This window comes from Macaca mulatta, chromosome 12 (genome assembly GCF_049350105.2).
Source record: "Macaca mulatta isolate MMU2019108-1 chromosome 12, T2T-MMU8v2.0, whole genome shotgun sequence".
In the NCBI taxonomy this organism is placed as follows: Eukaryota; Metazoa; Chordata; class Mammalia; order Primates; family Cercopithecidae; genus Macaca; species Macaca mulatta.
This window is the reverse complement of record NC_133417.1, coordinates 101708176-101726214: the sequence shown is the minus strand read 5'-3', so window position 1 is coordinate 101726214 and position 18039 is coordinate 101708176. Positions and strand designations below refer to the sequence as shown.

The 18039-nt window shown below is 37.5% G+C and overlaps 1 protein-coding gene across 1 annotated transcript in view; it reads left to right on the top strand.

The window, feature by feature from the left end:
- Window positions 1-6994, top strand: part of GTF3C3 (general transcription factor IIIC subunit 3) — a 34610-nt gene extending 27616 nt beyond the window's left edge. Inside the window, 3 exon segments of the mRNA NM_001257564.1 lie at window positions 1670-1794; window positions 5014-5166; window positions 6723-6994. Coding sequence (NP_001244493.1) covers window positions 1670-1794; window positions 5014-5166; window positions 6723-6845 — 401 coding nt within the window. The 3' untranslated portion in view covers window positions 6846-6994.
- Window positions 6995-18039: the final 11045 nt, after the last annotated feature.

Genomic DNA, 18039 nt, shown 5'->3' with positions numbered 1-18039 from the left:
GCGCATAAATAGTGTGGTGAAGAGCCTAGCCTCTGGAGTGGAACTGTCTGGGTTAATTAGCAGCCCCACTGCGACAAATTATTCTACCTCCTCCTGTCTCAGTTTCTTTATCTTTAAAATGGAGATAATAATTGGACCTACTTTGTAGATTATTGTGAAAATTAAATGAGTCAATATAAAGAACTTAAAACAGTGCCTGGCACATATAGTAAGTGGATATAGTAGCAAAAATGATAATAATTACTAATATTAATATTTGTTATTCTTATTAAGCTTTGGTTGTAAAAGGCTGATATAGGTCTTATAAAATTCATTTTAAAGGTCAGTTCTCCCTTCTTAGGCCTATTTATTTTTAAAATGATTTTTGTTAATTATGGATGCTTTTGTCACCTGATTTTAATTTGCTATATGCAAAACGTGTTCAAGATTTGCTGAAAGTTCATTCCTTTAGGAGATAAGTCTATATTAAGGTTTATTTATGTAGTGCTTACTAATTCTAATTAAACTCAAGGAAACTTCATTAGTCATTTATAATAAGGAATTTCTGTAATAAGGAATCAGAAGTAAACAAGTATTACTTGCAGAGTCTCCTTTAAAAAAAAAGCAGCAAACAAGTGGAAAAATAACTAAATGTTTAAACTTAAAATTAGGCATGCATGTCCGACTGCCTAAAAGCTGGTGTTGCCAGATTTACTTCTTATGAGTAAACTATGGTTTTTGGCTATTTAATACTTTCATGATTCCTTGTGTATGGCTAGTATTTTTATCATTGTTCATCCAGTAACCTCAAACATCAGATGTTGAAACATTCCTCTTTTGTGTGTGCTTTGTGGAATTGTTTTATATTAAGAAAATATAAATATTTTATTTTCCTATATTAGAAACTTTTACAAAAGGTTAAAATCACAGACAAACGGCAGTGTACCATCTTTGCTGCCTTAGAGATTCTGTGGTGCCGTTCCTTCCAGAATAGAAGCCAGAAGGAATAGAAATTTTCATCTATATGTGATACACTATATGTTATTCCTTTATGAGAAAAACTTGCTTAAATTCCCCTACTGCATATGATTAGGCTTTTGACAAGAGATGATTGTATATATGGAATACATGTAATTCATAAAACCCCAAATTCTTATTCTGTTATTGGATACATTTAGCTTTTTCAGAAAAAACAAAATAGTTGCTACATTTGGGAAAACAACACCCGTAGTCTAAAAAACAAAACAAAGCTTTCCTCTTCTCACCTCCATGATCCACCACATTTGAATTTATAAAACAGATCAACTGATTCTACGAAAATGTTCCCCAAAACACACATCCTCTATTTTCAAAATAGATTTAAGGTTATAAAATAGATTTAATGACTGCAGCTGATAAATTGTTTATTTTGGAAGTATTACTTTACATGGAAATGTCTAGCTGTGCCTAGAAAAAGTTAATTTAGTTCCTCATATTAATCTTCATGGTCAGCATACATTCATGGGGAACTTGTTCTAATTATATTTTATACATTGTTTTAAAATTCAGATTAATAGGTCTCTGGTTGATATTTTAGAATGTCTACCTTATGTATGTTAAAATCAGTAATGTTTGTTTAGCCTTAAAAGTGTTGAAGAAATAAAGAACTCTGTTCTTGTCACACCGTCTGACACCACTGCTCGTTTTCCAGGACAGTATGTGCAAGCCTTTCGCACTCACCCTGATGAACCTCTCTATAGCCTCTGTATAGGCCTGACCTTTATTCATATGGCATCTCAGAAGTATGTGTTACGGAGACATGCTCTTATTGTACAGGTAATTCATTCAAATTTCTCGTTACTTGATTTGTTTCTTAAAAATGAATATACTTAATACTTTTTTTTAAAAATCCTGCTTCAAAAGTAATACACAATGCTCAGTACACATGACGGGAGTCCCCAGCACTTACCCAGTGTTCAGCACTCAGCGCATAGTTATACTCATGGTTAAGACTTACTACGGCGATATAGTAAAGGTACACAGCCAGATCTTTAGGGACAAAGACACAGGCAGAATCTGGAGGAATGCACTGGCAGGCTTCCGTATGTCTGGTGTCTCAAGGTCTCTAGCCATCTTAGGTACTGAAGATTCACTTAAAGTAGTTTAAACAAAATAATTATACATCCAGTAATATGATTGTGCCTGTTTCCTTACACCATCACCAACAAATTGTTCTGTTAAAATTTTCTTTGTGGTTCTTATCATAATTTCAAATTATGTTTCTTGTTATCTACTTTAATAGCATGTCTCTTCTAATAAGAGTATAAAGTCCAAGAGATCAGAAATCTTGTCTGTCTTGTTCACTACTCTGCCTTCAGCACTTACATTTCTATGATTTCATTTTTGTATGTTTGATGTTTCCAAAATATGATATGGTATAGACATGTCTTTTATTAAATAGGTGAGAAAGGAAAGAAAATGTTGACTCGAATGGAGTTGCAGGGTCTAGTAAGGGGCTTTTGTTTCTTTTACAGTAAAATGGTTAAAATAAAGCCTGCATTAAAACGGTGATGACAGTTGAAACTAGGTATGGGTTCATTAAGGTGGTCTCTTTACTGTTGTATATTTGAAAATTTCTATAATAAGTTTTTTTAAAAACCTGAAAAACAGAAACTTCTAAATTTTTCCTTTTTTGTATTCTATCTACCTTTTCCTCAAAGCTTCTTTTTCTTCCTTATTGGATACTATTTGCTGTATTAAGTAATGTAGGATTGTGTATAAATTAAATGTAGTGAGTGCTTATTTTGTGCCAGGAACTGGGGACATAGCAGTGAGTAAGTACACAGGTGGAATTTCTTGCCCTCATAAAATTCTGGCAAAAATTGATAGGAAAATCTTATGGATTAACTCATTAAATATGTAAAAGATGTAGTTTTTGGGCTTTATAGGACAAAAATTCATGTACTTCAAGGTAATATGGAAGCTAAATTTCAAATTACTTCTATAGTTAAATAGGTTTCAAATGGTTGGAGGTAGAGATGAAACAAGAGGTAATGAGTATATGGAAGTTCATTGGACTAATCTCTTTTGTGTATGTTAAACATTTTCCATAAAAATTTCTGAGAAGCAGATTTTATTGTAAATAGCGTCGTTTCTGAAACTGTTCTCTTATTTATCTTTCTTCCTGCTACAAGACTATAGTTTTCTGTTACACTACCTAAAAAAATTTTTTTTATGGTTTATTATCTTTCTTACCTTTATATTGTATTAAAAGTAAAATCATTCATGTTTCCTCACTTCTACCTTTATTTAATATTATATAGACAGTAAGTACATTGGGCCCTTTAGTGATTAATTTGATTTAAATGTTTGAAATATAACAAAATGTTGGAAATGTAACATAATGTCAAAATAACTCTTTTCTTTTCCATTTAAACTGTGTGTTTTTGGCTGGGCACGGTGGCTTACACCTGTAATCCCTGCACTTTGGGTGGCCGAGGTGGGTGGATCATTTGTGGTCAGGAGTTTGAGACCAGCCTGGCCAATATGGTGAAACTTGGTCTCTACTAAAAATACAAAAATGAGCCAGGTGTGGTGGCGTGTGCCTGTAATCCCAGCTACTCAGGAGGGTCAGGCAGGAGAATCACTTGAACCCAGGAGGTGGAGGTTGTAGTGAGCTGAGATCGCACCACTGCACTCCTGTGTGATAGAGCAAGACTCCATCTGGGAGAACAGAACAGAATAGAACAATAGAATTTGTTTTGCAGTTTTTAAATTTGATAATTCACCATATCTAGAAAGTAAAGTGGTTGCCCACATTGTCTAGTTTTTAAAATCACTAAATATTATTTGAATAGTCTTTCAGATTATCCCCTTGAATTTGTTAAACATTTCTTAAAGAGCAGCAAGTAATTCCATTATTGTATTAGAGGACCTAGAGGTTCATTTGCATTACAACAATTCATCTGAGATTCCTATTCCTTTTTTCCTCATATTTTTGTCTTTAAATTTGTCTTGTCATTTTTAACTATGAAGACTTGATATTTCTTTGCAATTAACAGTCAGATAGTCTGCTGGTACTTAAGAGAGCTGTGTGTTTCAGTGGAATAGAGGTCGTAGTCACACAAATAGGTTATTTTATTATGCAGAAAGTATGATTTGTATACTGACCATGAGTATTACTACCCCTAAATAATTCATTTTTATTATTTACCTATTTATAAAGGAAAATTTGTGACCACTTAACTATATAGCAGATCATCTAGAGAATAATTACATTTTATATTCTATATTCATAAATTAGTTGATTTATTCTTAATTATCTGGTCATATATTTGATTACTCAGTTAGGACTCTTGGACCTTTGCAATTTGTAATTTCAGTGGATGATAAAAGCGGAAGCTGTATTAAAAGGGAAAGTGAATATGAGAAGAGGTAAAGAAACAAGTTGTTTTTTGGACTGTGTGACCCACAGGGAGTCAGCGTCATTGTAGCTGTGCTCTGAAATAGTTTCTCCATAAATCTTTGACTCAGAAGCTTTCAGGAGAAAAAAAATCCAGTTTTTTAGGTTAAGAGGTTATTAAAGTCCTGAGAAGTAACTTATAAAAGGTAAAATTTACCCTAAAATGTTAAGTATACTCAAGTGAATTTGCTCCTGAGAGGAAACCTTTGTACATTATCATTATTTTATATCTTGCTCAAGCTTTTAGGCATCAATCTCACATCAAAAAGTTTATTGGCCTATAACAGCACAAGCCAACTTGAAATTATTTTTTAAAAGTTTTGTGTACTTGTAGATTATGAATCTCTGGTAGCTAGTTGTAACGTTTGGCTTTGTTTTCTGTGAATATTTATCCCTGGCTAAAAAAAATTCTTACATCTTCAAAAGAGCTATAATGTTGACACCTAACTATACCGGAATACTATACAGTAATAGGACACTAAGCAGATATGTTTTTAAAAAATATTTGTATTTTCAGCACCTAGTAATGCAGTGGTCTAGTACGTCGTTGTCAAATCAGTGAAATATTGAATTATCTTTCTCTTTTTGGTTAGGGCTTTTCCTTTCTTAATCGATACCTCAGTTTACGTGGGCCCTGCCAGGAATCATTCTACAATTTGGGCCGTGGCCTTCATCAGTTGGGGCTGATTCATCTTGCAATCCACTATTACCAGAAGGCCCTGGAGCTCCCTCCACTTGTGGTAGAGGTATTGTACATTTTTAAAACTGAGACACTTCATCTGTCTGTAGATAAGTGCAGTTAGCTAATTCCAGACAGTAAATAATAGTTTCTATATTAAAATGTATTTTCTCTTATTCAGTACATTTATGTAATTATGTTCAGCAACAGTTAGATCTTTCACATCTGAGCCTCAAGACTTGACCAGCAACCATGTGAACATATACAGCTTGTGGCTGTGAGCATTTTAGTTCCCAAGGTAGTTCCTATGCTTTACAGACAGGAACTGGTAGACATAAAGTCTGAATATTGAAGAATATTGTGACTGTTTCCAAGTGTAACTCACATGTTTCTTTATAAAGATGAAAGACCAGTATTAATGTAGTTTATTTTTAAGATAGGGTAGTGTTGCCAGTACTATGATGATCTATGTTTAAAGTCTGATTTTTATTTTAAATCCTGAAATAGGTTAATTTTTAAATATATTTTAACATAGCACTGTATTAGAAAAAACTTTAAAAACTCATAATCCCTGTATTCCCTCACAATTGTTTTCTATTACTGTTCAGTTTAAACAAATGAATATATATTTTTATAGTGATGCTGTTTTTATATATATACTATTTACATATTGTATACATATTTATATATGTATGTCATACATATTTTATATTATATATGCATATGTATATGTATAAATAGGTATATATGCATATTCATATATACATTTTTTTATATGTATAAAAACACTATTGTTTACTCACACCATTTATTCATCTTTGCATTTAATACTCTAGCCCTGTCAATATTACTTGAGGCAGTTTTTCAAATACACCTAAGAGGTTGTTTATTAAAGGTTGTTTTATACAGTGTTATTTCATAAATATTGTTAAATCTTGTTACTTGAGCTTTATAGGTATCATTTTTAATTGTTGCAGATTTTTTTTTTAGTTGACCCAAAGTTTTTGTATTGGGGAAGATTAGAAACATAGGTCTAATCTATTCCATTGAATTCATTGCTTTGTTATATATGTGGGAAAAACTGTAATACCCCTGAGGTAATATTGTAGTCAATTTGTTGTATCCCTCCTAAACCTACACTTTATATGCCTTTCCATAATAGCATAGGAATTTTTTCCCATCTGGTCATTGGTGTTCATTTAATATTATGTTATTTTTACACAGAGAAGTTTTTTATGAAGTCATACATATCTTTCCCTTTATAGTTGCTACTTTTGCTATCATGAAAAGGACCTTTCCTACTCAAGATTATATTATCCCATTGTATTTTTTCTTTTATGGATTTTTTTTTTTTAACTCTTAAATCCAAAATTCATCTGGCGTTTATTCTGCTGTAGTTTGTGGGTGAGACTTTAAATTACTGGCTAGACAGTTAAAATATTTGATAATAACTGTTAACTGAATCAGCATTGATCCAAGGTATATGCATAGTTTTATTATTTTTTTTAGTATATGAGCTTTAATAGCTTTTGAAAACTTACACTTATAACTATTAATTTGCCATAAAATTGTCCTGATTGACAGTTGGAAATATTAAACATAAGGGTATCTTTTTCTCCCTAGGGCATAGAAGTTGACCAGTTAGACTTACGAAGAGATATTGCCTACAACTTGTCTCTCATTTATCAGAGCAGTGGGAATACCGGAATGGCTCAAAGGCTTCTGTATACCTATTGTTCTATATAAAGCACCGCAACTGAGAATGGAGTAATGGCAGCTGCTGTGTGAGGACCAGTATCTTCTGTCTCAGGGCTTATTATTCGTAACTCCAAAACAGAAATGACAATTTCAGAATTACCTAACACTGTATTTATTTTTAATATGTAATAATTATCTTGTGGTATACATGCAAAATTATTCCTACAAAAATTTGTATATTCTGTCATTTTCCTTTCGCATTCTATAGTGAAATTGTTCCCAATGCTGAAATGGACATATAAGCCTTTGAGCTAGCTTGCAGTTGAATACACTATTTTTAACTCACTTTAGCTTTGTATTTAATACTATAGCTCTGTCAGTATCACATGAGGCAGTTTTTCAAATACGTATAAACAGAGGTTGTTTATTATTAAGGGGAAGACAAAGTGGGACTCTTGATGATGTCATGACCATGATAACTAAGCACCTAAGAAAATTATTTAAAATAGTTATGTCGTAGGTGGAAGACAAATAATTTAGTCTTTTACTTTTCACCTGCATGTATCTTAGCTACCTCAACTGAAACATGGGATGCTGGGCTTAATTCAAAACATATTGCTCCAAGGCAAATAAAAAAATGCTTCATCTATATTTGTGGTAATAGAGAAGAGCTTGTTCAATTACAGGACATGGCTTCCATTTCAAGATCACAAAGAATATAAGACTGGGCAAGTAGTATATATGGAATAAAGGACATACTCCTGAGTAAAAACACGACATAAAAGCCTTTTACTCATCTCCACTATTACATGTTTTTGAATTTAAGTTAACCATACTTTTTAGATATACTGTTAGCTTAATAACAATTTTTTTTTTTTTGAGACAGAGTCTCGCTCTGTCACCCGGGCTGGAGTGCAGTGGCCGGATCTCAGCTCACTGCAAGCTCCGCCTTCTGGGTTTACGCCATTCTCCGGCCTCAGCCTCCCGAGTAGCTGGGACTACAGGCGCCCGCCACCTCGCCCGGCTAGTTTTTTGTATTTTTAGTGGAGACGGGGTTTCACTGTGTTAGCCAGGATGGTCTCGATCTCCTGACCTCGTGATCCGCCTGTCTCAGCCTCCCAAAGTGCTGGGATTACAGGCTTGAGCCACGGTGCCCGGCCAATAACAACTTTTTAGGGAAAAATAAAAGCTGTAATTAGTGTGCATATGGGTTAGTAACAGCCAGCCCAACTGTGGCAGGGAAACAAGTAGAGGCTTAGGATCAAATAAAATAGGGACTTATTAGGAATTCTTACCACTGTTTCTACTGTACACAAAACTTTCTAGTGCAGAATTTGTATGTAATAAGTATATTGTGTACTCTGTGTATAATTTAAATACATTTTATTTTTATAATTAAGGTTAATTGTTTCACATGCTTTTTTTTACTTCATGCCATTTACAGGTAATGGTAGAGGTACCAGATACAGTAATAAGTTAGACTAGTGTGTTGGAATTCTGTGGAACTGAGCATTCTGTGCTCTGAGTTTCTCTCTTAAATTAGCTCACTGGACTGTATGTAGCTCCAGTGTCTACTAAATAGCCTTGGAGGAAATAAGTCTCCCTAAGGAAAAATGAAAAAAAAAAAAAAGCTGATATTGCATAGGTTTGTTTAGCTTTTAAAATCATAGCTACCATTTGCTGAGTTTTTACTCTGCTACTATATGCTAAGTACTGTGCTAAACACTTTGGATATGTTATCTCTGTTTCTCTCAGGGAACTGCAAGGTAGGTGTTGTTATTGATATTGTCATCACCACCTTATATCTAGAGATTAAATAGCATGTTCCAAGATCACTAGCAACCTGCTCCTTGCTCAGATTTTCCTTCAGAAGAACACAGTTGCTGCAGTTCAGAGTAACAACAAACATTAAGTTTTTTTTTTCTTTGAGACGGAGTCTGGCTCTGTCTCCAGGCTGAGTCCAGTGGCACGATCTCAGCTCACTGCAAGCTCCGCCTCCCGGGTTCAAGCGATTCTCCTGCCTCAGCCTCCCAAGTAGCTGGGACTACAGGTGCCCGCCACTGTGCCTAGCTAACTTTTGTATTTTTAGTAGAGACAGGGTTTCACCATGTTGGCCTCGATCTCTTGACCTCGTGATTCGCCTGCCTCAGCCTCCCAAAGTGCTGGGATTACAGGTGTGAGCCACTGCTTCCAGCCAAGTATAAGCTTATTTTAGAAAGAAAAAAGACACTGGCAGTGTTTCTGTCTTCCAGGCCTTCAGCCCATCAAAACCCCTGTATAAAAACATCTTTTGGGGTATCTTTTTAAAAGCTCATATTCATTCTCTTACCTACCATCCTCACCTTAGCAGTGGGGTCCTGGTATCTGTTTCACGCACTGAGATTCCGCTGCTCCTGTGTGGTCACAGTTGATCGAGGAGGGAGTCTGCTCCTGAATCAATCTGGGCCAATCAGGAGTTTCCTCCCTCCTTCCCTGGGAATTTCAGACTTGAAATAGAACCTTCATGTGGGGCCAGAACTTCAGAACAATTAGGCCAACTAGCAGTTAACCCGTTCTGTTGGAAAGAAAAAAAAAGTGAGATGTATGCATTAAGAGAAGTAAAGATGAGCGAAGGAGAGAGTTCTCTGAAGTCCCAGAGATTTCCAGTTTTCAGTTCTATCCTAAGGCCAGCTGCCTTCTTACCCTTAGATTCGTTCTAGAAGATAGCCTTGATTCTGTTATAGTTTCCACTTAAATATTTACACCAGCTTGGGTTTTTCTGTTAAATGCACACACAAAAAAATTTGAACTGATCCACCACCATTCTATCTTTTAATTTAGCATTACTGCTTTCTAGCTATTTTCATAGGAAGAAAGAGTATAAAGCAAACAGAAATGAATATAAAATTTGTTGCTGAATTATAAGTAGAGTCACAAAGTCTAATCCACAATAAACAGGCTTTTCAAAATCGTTCAGAGCAAGAACAGGAGGAGTGTTCCTGCTGTGGTGTTGTAACACTAATAGTATTATAATACCATAGTTAATACTGAAAGAACGTATACTCCAACATAACACTGAACAGGGTAGGAAAGGAGTTAATGGCCAAGATAGTGGGTGAGGATATGGGTAAGGGGGGACTAGAAATGAACTATATCTCCAGGTCTATAGTCCCTATACTAATGGCTATGCTATGAAACTGCAAATTATAATTTTGAGGCATTCTCAGAAGAAAATGATCAAATGAACTGAATTTTTTAAGTGGGCAAAAGGTGGATTCTGGAAACCACTTGGGCATGTTAGTCCTGGCATGATTCCAGCCATCTGTGTGCTCTCAGGAGAAGTGATGTTCCTTAGGATACTTACTCTTCCTTCCAAGCAAAAAGGCCAGCTGCCTTCTCACCCTTGGATTCATTGTATAAGATATCCTTGATTCTATAATAACTTCCACTTCAATATTCTGGAAATATACTTTTTGCTTGGTACTAGACTGGTGGTTCTGAGGACTACCTTACTTTTTATGTATCTGGGTTTCAGCAGAGTCTGTGAGGAAGACTGCTGTGATATGCTTGTGGATTGAATGGGAGTGTGGCTGGTTCTTCAGCTGGTAGAATGACCAAACTCAAAGAATGCATGTTGACAGACTGATGTAGACTGGAGACAAACTGCAAATGACATGCTGCCGTGTTCATTAACATTAACAACTTAGGTGAAAATATAAGGAGTGGTCAAATTTGCATGGAGGGAAGCTAGAAGTTATAATAAATGCCAATACTAATTAATTAATGAAAAATCTCAACAATGTTATTAAATTGAACTGGGGTCTGCTTGCCCAGCATAGTTAGGCCAAACATCTATGCCAAGGTTTTCAGCAGGAGAAAGGAGGGCATTTATTTGTAGGCACCTTGAAGCAAGGAAAATTGGGCAGTTTAGGCTTAGGATCTGACCTCTCCAGTGGCTCATAAGGAAGGGTTTTTAAAGGCCAGGGTACATTTTAAGAAAGCAAGAGTTAGAGGCAAAATTGTAAATTAATACATGGAGGTTCTATAATACATTGGTTTGGCCTCAAAGGGTGGGATATCTTGAAGTGGGGGCTTATAGGTAACAGATTTAAAGATTTTTTTGATTTGTAATTGGTTAAGGAAGAGAAGCTTTATTTAAAATTTTGGGGTCATCAGAAAAGAATGTTAGCCCTGGCTCGTGGGCGTGACTTGTTTTAGGCCTTTCAGGAAGAAACTCAGAGCAAGGAGTGGCAGCATTTAATCTTCAGTTCTCCCTTATTAGAGGTTTATGTGTCAGTGGATCCACTTGGTGGCGGGTCTGGTTTTTTGAAAAACAACTCAGGGACATATAAGATGCTCTTTTTAGTTTTTATAGAGATCCAAACCATCCAGTGACTAATTTTTTTGGCTATTGTTTTAAGTTATTATCTTTTTGTTACATTATTTTTTAGGGATAGTTAGGCATCTGAAATTTTTTTTTTTGAAGGAATTCAATATTTTAAGAAAATTTTGTTTGGTGCAGGGACAGGCTCTAGGCCCCTAAGAGGGGTTCCTGTTCCATCTCAAAAGTAACACAGTTACTTTTATCTCCCAAATCCAAAAACCAGCAAAACACAGCAAACAAAAAGACAGTATAAACTCCAGGCCAAAAAGAGTAAGAGATGACAGGGAGATGACAAAGTAATTTTTAGAAATTAGGAAGCAAATGGGCAATTGGTAACTAAATAAACTACAGTAAAATGAAAGCTAAATGCCCATAGGAGGTGGTAGGGAGAGGGGCAGAAGCAAGCTGATTCAAGACCTTAAAGCTCGTCCACTAGGTGCCTCCAAACGCAGGTGAAATGTGGTCAAAAATGGGAGCAGTGGCAAGGCTGTTAAGCTGCAGTGAGACCCTCTATAGTTACCCTTTTCACCTAAGGAAACTCTGTCCCACTCCCTCATGGCACACTGGTGATCTGTTTTCTGGAGTTGTTGAATCAGGACCCCTGGATTCGGGAATACCAGGCAGAGATGAAGGCCAGAGTGTTATACTGAAAGCAGAGGATTAAGTGCAAGTCTACACACGGAGCAGCAAGATGCCCAGCTGCCTTTTCCTTAGCTCCTAGAAAACCGGCATCTATTTAACATCCTCTGAGCAGGACGTTAAAGGGTTCCTTTCTGAGAAATCCTGTCCAAGAAAAAAAAGCTTATATATACTGGCAGTTTGAAGGTTCTCAATGAAACGGCCCATCCTGGCCAGAGAAGCCCACCTGTGAACAAACCCCTCCCACTGCTGTCAGCTTGCTGGCACCTTGCTAGCAGCTTAGTGGACAGCTCACCATCATCAGACTACAGAGAAACGCTTCAGGAGTGGGAGAGATCCATATAAGCAATGGGAGGGGAGGAAGGAATGCAAAGGGAACAGAACTCGTGCAGGAAGTAGAAAAACAAAATGCAGTTCATATCCCCAGGTAAGAAAATACCATACACATGAAACAAGAGGATGCTATTAAAAGGAAGGAATTCAAAGAATGAGAACATTATGAGATTTAAAATGTAATTGCAAAAATTAATGAAAATAGAATTTAAAGAGACAAAATGGAAAATTGAGAACATTTCAGATAAGAAAATTAAAGGTTATAAAAATCTAAATGAGTTCTTTGTGGCAGTTGCCATATCTTATAAATTCATGTACATTTCAATGTGTGTGACTGCTTGATTATAAATAATTCCAGTAGGAGGAACATACCCTGCAATGATTTTTTATATGCAGTAGATGGCAGTACATTTCTATAGATTTAGGATGGTAAAATTTAATTGTAATATGCTTTGTCTAACTTTTAACATTTCAATAGAAAAAATCTCAGTCTCGCCCTCCATATTTGAGCAATCAGATCCATAAGCTCTGTTTGTGTGGCTCCCATCAGCATTGAAAGAAGGGCAGCTGGACCATAGTATGTGTTTCTTGCTGCCCATTTTTCAGCCTTAACCTAAACAAGTCTAGCAGGTATCAAGACAACCAGATGAAGCATGAAAAGTCTAATCACAACTCTGAAGATCATACTCCAAATTTATCCTGTTTGCAGTTCAGGTAAGTATGCTAATGTGAAGAGTGAGAGTTAGCAGGACCACTTGGCATTTTAGTAGACTGTCAAGCGTTTATATTCAGGGAGTTCAGGCAAGTGTAGAGGAGAAAGAGAAAGCCAATAAACAGATACTCTGGCCCAGTGACCTGCAACTGCATAAAAGAGGACAAGCAGTAGTCGATTGTGTTATAACTAGTTCCAAGGATGCCAAGCCTCTTATTTTTTTAAGAGATGGGGTTTTGCTCTGTAGCCCAGGCTGGAATGCAGTGGTACAATTACAGCTCAATGCAACCTAGTCCTCCCCAGCTCAGGTCATCCTCCCACCTCAGCCTCCCAAGTAGCCAGTATTACAGGCGTGCACCACCGTGCCAAAAAACCAAGTACAAGATTCCTCCTCTCTTGGCAGGGCATCTCTGGGGGAAAAAAAAAAAAAGGCAGCAGCCCCAGTCAGGAACTTACAGATAAAACCATCTCCCTGGGACAGAACACCTGGGGGGAGGGGCGGCTGTGGGCACAGCTTCAGCAGACTTAAATGTCCCTGCCTGACAGCTCCGAAGAGAGCAGCAGATCTCCCAGCACAGCATTTGAGCTCTGATAAGGGACAGACTGCCTCCTCAAGTGGCTTTCTGACCCCTGTGTATCCTGACTGGGAGACAACTCCCAGTAGGGACCGACAGACACCTCATACAGGAGAGCTCTGGCTGGCATCAGGTGTGTGCCCCTCTGGGACTAAGCTTCCAGAGGAAGGAACAGACAGCAATCTTTGCTGTTCTGCAACCTCTGCTGGTGATTCCCAGGCAAACAGGGTCTAGAGTGGACCTCCAGCAAAATCCATCAGACCTGCAGCAGAGGGGCCTGACTGTTAGTAGGAAAGCTAACAAACAGAAAGGAATAGCATTAACATCAACAAAAAGGACGTCCACTCAGAGACCCCATCCAAAGGTCACCAACATCAAAGACTAAAGGTAGATAAATCCACAAAGATGGGGAGAAACCAGCGCAGAAAGGCTGAATATTCAAAAAACCAGAATGCCTCCTCTCCTCCAAAGGATCACAACTCCTTGCCAGCAAGGGAACAAAACTGGATGGAGAATGAGTTTGACGAATTGACAGAAGTAGGCTTCAGAAGGTAGGTAATAACAAACTCCTCCAAGCTAAAGGAGCATGTTCTAACCCAATGCAAGGAAGTTAAGAACCTTGAAAAAAGATTAGACAAATTGCTAACTAGAATGACCAGTTTACAGAAGAACATAAATGACCTGATGGAGCTGAAAAACACAGCACGAGAACTTCGTGAAGCATACACAAGTATCAATAGCCGAATCGATCAAGCAGAAGAAAGGATATCAGAGATTGAAGATCAACTCAATGAAATAAAGCAAGAAAACAAGATTAGAGAAAAAAGAGTGAAAAGAAACAAACAAAGCCTCCAAGAAATATGGGACTATGTGAAAAGACCAAATCTACGTTTGACTGGTGTACCTGAAAGTGATGGGGAGAATGGAACCAAGTTGAAAAACACTCTTCAGGATATTATCCAGGAGAACTTCTCCAACCTCGCAAAGCAGGCCAACATTCAAATTCAGGAAATACAGAGAACACCACAAAGATACTACTCGAGAAGAGCAACCCCAAGACACATAATTGTCAGACTCACCAAGGTTGAAATGAAGGAAAAAATGTTAAGGGCAGCCAGAGAGAAAGGTCGGGTTAACCGCAAAGGGAAGCCCATTAAACTGACAGCAGATCTCTCTGCAGAAACCCTCCAAGCCAGAAGAGAGTAGGGGCCAATATACAACATTCTTAAAGGAAAGAATTTTCAACCTAGAATTTTATATCCAGCCAAGCTAAGCTTCATAAGTGAAGGATAAATAAAATCCTTTACAGACAAGCAAATGCTGAGAGATTTTGTCACCACCAGGCCTGCCTTACTAGAGCTCCTGAAGGAAGCACTAAACATGGAAAGGAACAACAGGTACCAGCCATTGCAAAAACATGTCAAAAGCTACCATTGACTTTCTTCACAGAATTGGAAACAACTACTTTAAAGTTCACATGGAACCAAAAAAGAGCCCACATAGGCAAGACAATTCTAAGCAAAAAGAACAAAGGTGAAGGCATCATGCTACCTGACTTCAAACTATATTACAAGGCTACAGTAACCAAAACAGCATGGTACTGGTACCAAAACAGATATGTAGACCAATGGAATAGAACAGAGGCCTCAGAAATAACACCACACATCTACAACCATCAGATGTTTGACAAACCTGACAAAAACAAGCAATGGGGAGAGGATTCCCTATTTAATATAATGGTTTTGGGAAAACTGGCTAGCTATAGGCAGAAAGCGGAAACTGGATCCCTTCCTTACACCTTATACAAAAATTAACTCAAGATGGATTAAAGACTTAAACATAAGACCTAAAACCATAAAAACTGTAGAAGAAAACCTAGGCAATACCATTCAGGACACAGGCATGGGCAAACACTTCATGCTAAAACACCAAAAGCAACGGCAACAAAAGCCAAAATAGACAAATGGGATCTAATTAAAGAGCTTCTGCACAGCAAAAAAAGCTATCATCAGAGTGAGCAGGCAATCTACATAATGGGAGAAAATTTTTGCAATCTATCCATCTGACAAAGCACTAATATCCAGAACCTGCAAAGAACTTCAACAAATTTACAAGAAAAAAAGAACCCCATCAAAACGTGGGTGAAGGATATAAACAGGCAGTTCTCAAGAGAAAACATTTATGCAGCCAACAAACATATGAAAAAATGCTCATCATCACCATTATTAGAGAAATGCAAATCAAAACCACAATCAGATACCATCTCATGCCAGTTAGAATGGCGATCATTAAAAAGTCAGGAAAGAACAGATGCTGGAGACGATGTGGAGAAATAGGAACCTTTTACACTGCTGGTGGGAGTGTAAATTAGTTCAACCACTGTGGAAGACACTATGGCGATTCTTCAAGGATCTAGAACCAGAAATACCATTTGACCCAGCAATCCCTTTACTGGGTAGATACCCAAAGGATTATAAATCATTCTACTATAAAGACACATGCACACGTATGTTTATTGTGGCACTGTTCACAATAGCAAAGACTTGGAACCAACCCAAATGCCCATCAATGATAGACTGGATAAAGAAAATGTGGCACATACACACCATGGAATACTATGCAGCCGTAAAAAAAGGATGAGTTCATGTCCTTTGCAGGGACATGGATGAAGCTGGAAACCACCATTCTCAGCAAACACAAGAACACAAAACCAAACACCGCATGTTCTCACTCGTAAGTGGGAGCTGAACAATGAGAATATATGGACACAGGGAGGGAAACATCACACACCCGGGCCTGTTGGGGGGTAGGGAGCTAGGGGAGGGATGGTATTAGGAGAAATACCTAATGTAGATGATGGGTTGATGGGTGCAGCAAACCACCACAGCACATGTATGCCTATGTAACAAACCTGCATGTTCTGCACGTGTACCCCAGAACTTAAAGTATAAAAAAACAAAACAAACAACAACAACAAAAAAGTGTTCCAACTTTGTGCTGGGAGAAAGTATGATCACCTGTCAGGCCTTGGGGAAGCCAGCAAATCCCAGAGCAGCCTTGACCATTCATCTCAGCATACATTGCATATAGTGCTGTGTATTCTGCATGCCATGAAACAAAAAAGGTTGAAAAGCAATACCTTCGAGTCGCAGACTAAAGCCAGCTTTGGAATGAGTGAAAAACAATTCACATTAACTCTATCTCTAGGAAATATTTAAAGGCCAAAAATATCTTGATAATTTCAGCTGCTAAATAACAGGATAGTTTTTTTTCCCCTCTCCTCAACATCTTTTCCTATTCCCATTCTTTTCCTAGAGGGTCTCTTTGGTAAGCCCGAGAGACGAAATGGTAAGGTGTTAACACATTGAAGTTCTGCTGCAAGTATCAGTCAATGTTAACAATATAAAGGTCTGTTTGTCTTGCAGATAATTTACATGGAAAGGCCTAAAGTTTTCCTCCTAGGATGCACAGGACCTGTAGGAACCAAGTTAGCCTCTCCAGGGGAGAAAGAAACTGCATGCCTCATCATGTACACAGCCATAATTCCTGGATTGTAGGGTACATGCATTTGAACACAGTACATGCTGCCAGAATGCCCTCCCAAATGGCTGTACCAATTGTGTGAGGATACCTGTTTCCCCATGCTTGCTTCAAACTTCCTTTTGTCCCAACTGATAAGTGAAAAATAATTGTTTCATTTGCATGCTGGTTAAGTTGAAATCTATCTTTTCATATATTTATAAACATTTTGGATTTTTTTTTCTTCTCTGGATTGCTTTTGAGATTCTCTGCCAATTTTTTAAAAAACTGGGTCATATTTCTTATTGAATCATAGGCATTCTTATTCTAGTATTAAGCCTGTCACTTTTCACTTTATGTGTGGTGTCTTTAAGACTCAAGTTTTAGATTTTAGTATCATCAAGTTTATCAATTTTTTCCCCTTTTATGGCCAACATGAAACTTCAAAATAAAGTTGAATTGTGTTTAGAAAAGTAAGGAAGATCTTGGAAAGTCGAGTGGAGTTCTTAGGAGGATCCCAGAAGAAAGCAGACCAGCCTCATCTACATCTGAGCAACAAAACATAGAACAGGACCACTGAAATAGCCGATGTGGAAAGCTAACAAGGAAAGTGGGAGCTGGGGGCGCCTCAGAGACTAAGAGGCAGAGGTGGATTGTGAAGGATTTACAAGGTCCTCTGAGATGTTATTAGGATTAGAAGTACAAAAAGAGTACATGGCCTGTGGGCTTGGCTAAGCTTTATAGCAAGCTTTTGGCTTTCCCTTAATAATAAACCTAGTCTCATCAGGAAGCCAGAAGTCTTCTCACTCTGTGTCCGCTAGGGCTCGTCAAGAACTTACTTACGTTTACAAAAGCAGTGGAGGCGGGAAGAGTCAAGAGTGCTGCCAACTGCAGGCCATTTCAGGCAGCTCAAGAGGCAAAAGAAACTCAGGATGATTCTTGATTCCGATGCAAGGAGGCAAAGCTGAGACTTCAGAGAACCAGAGGAAACAACATAGGATAGCTCTGTTCAGCTACTCCAATGCCTCGGAGCAGTAGAGGCAGCAGTGATTTTAAAGGTGTGGGAAGAGGTGCTGGCACCTACATTGAAGGCAGTAGAAA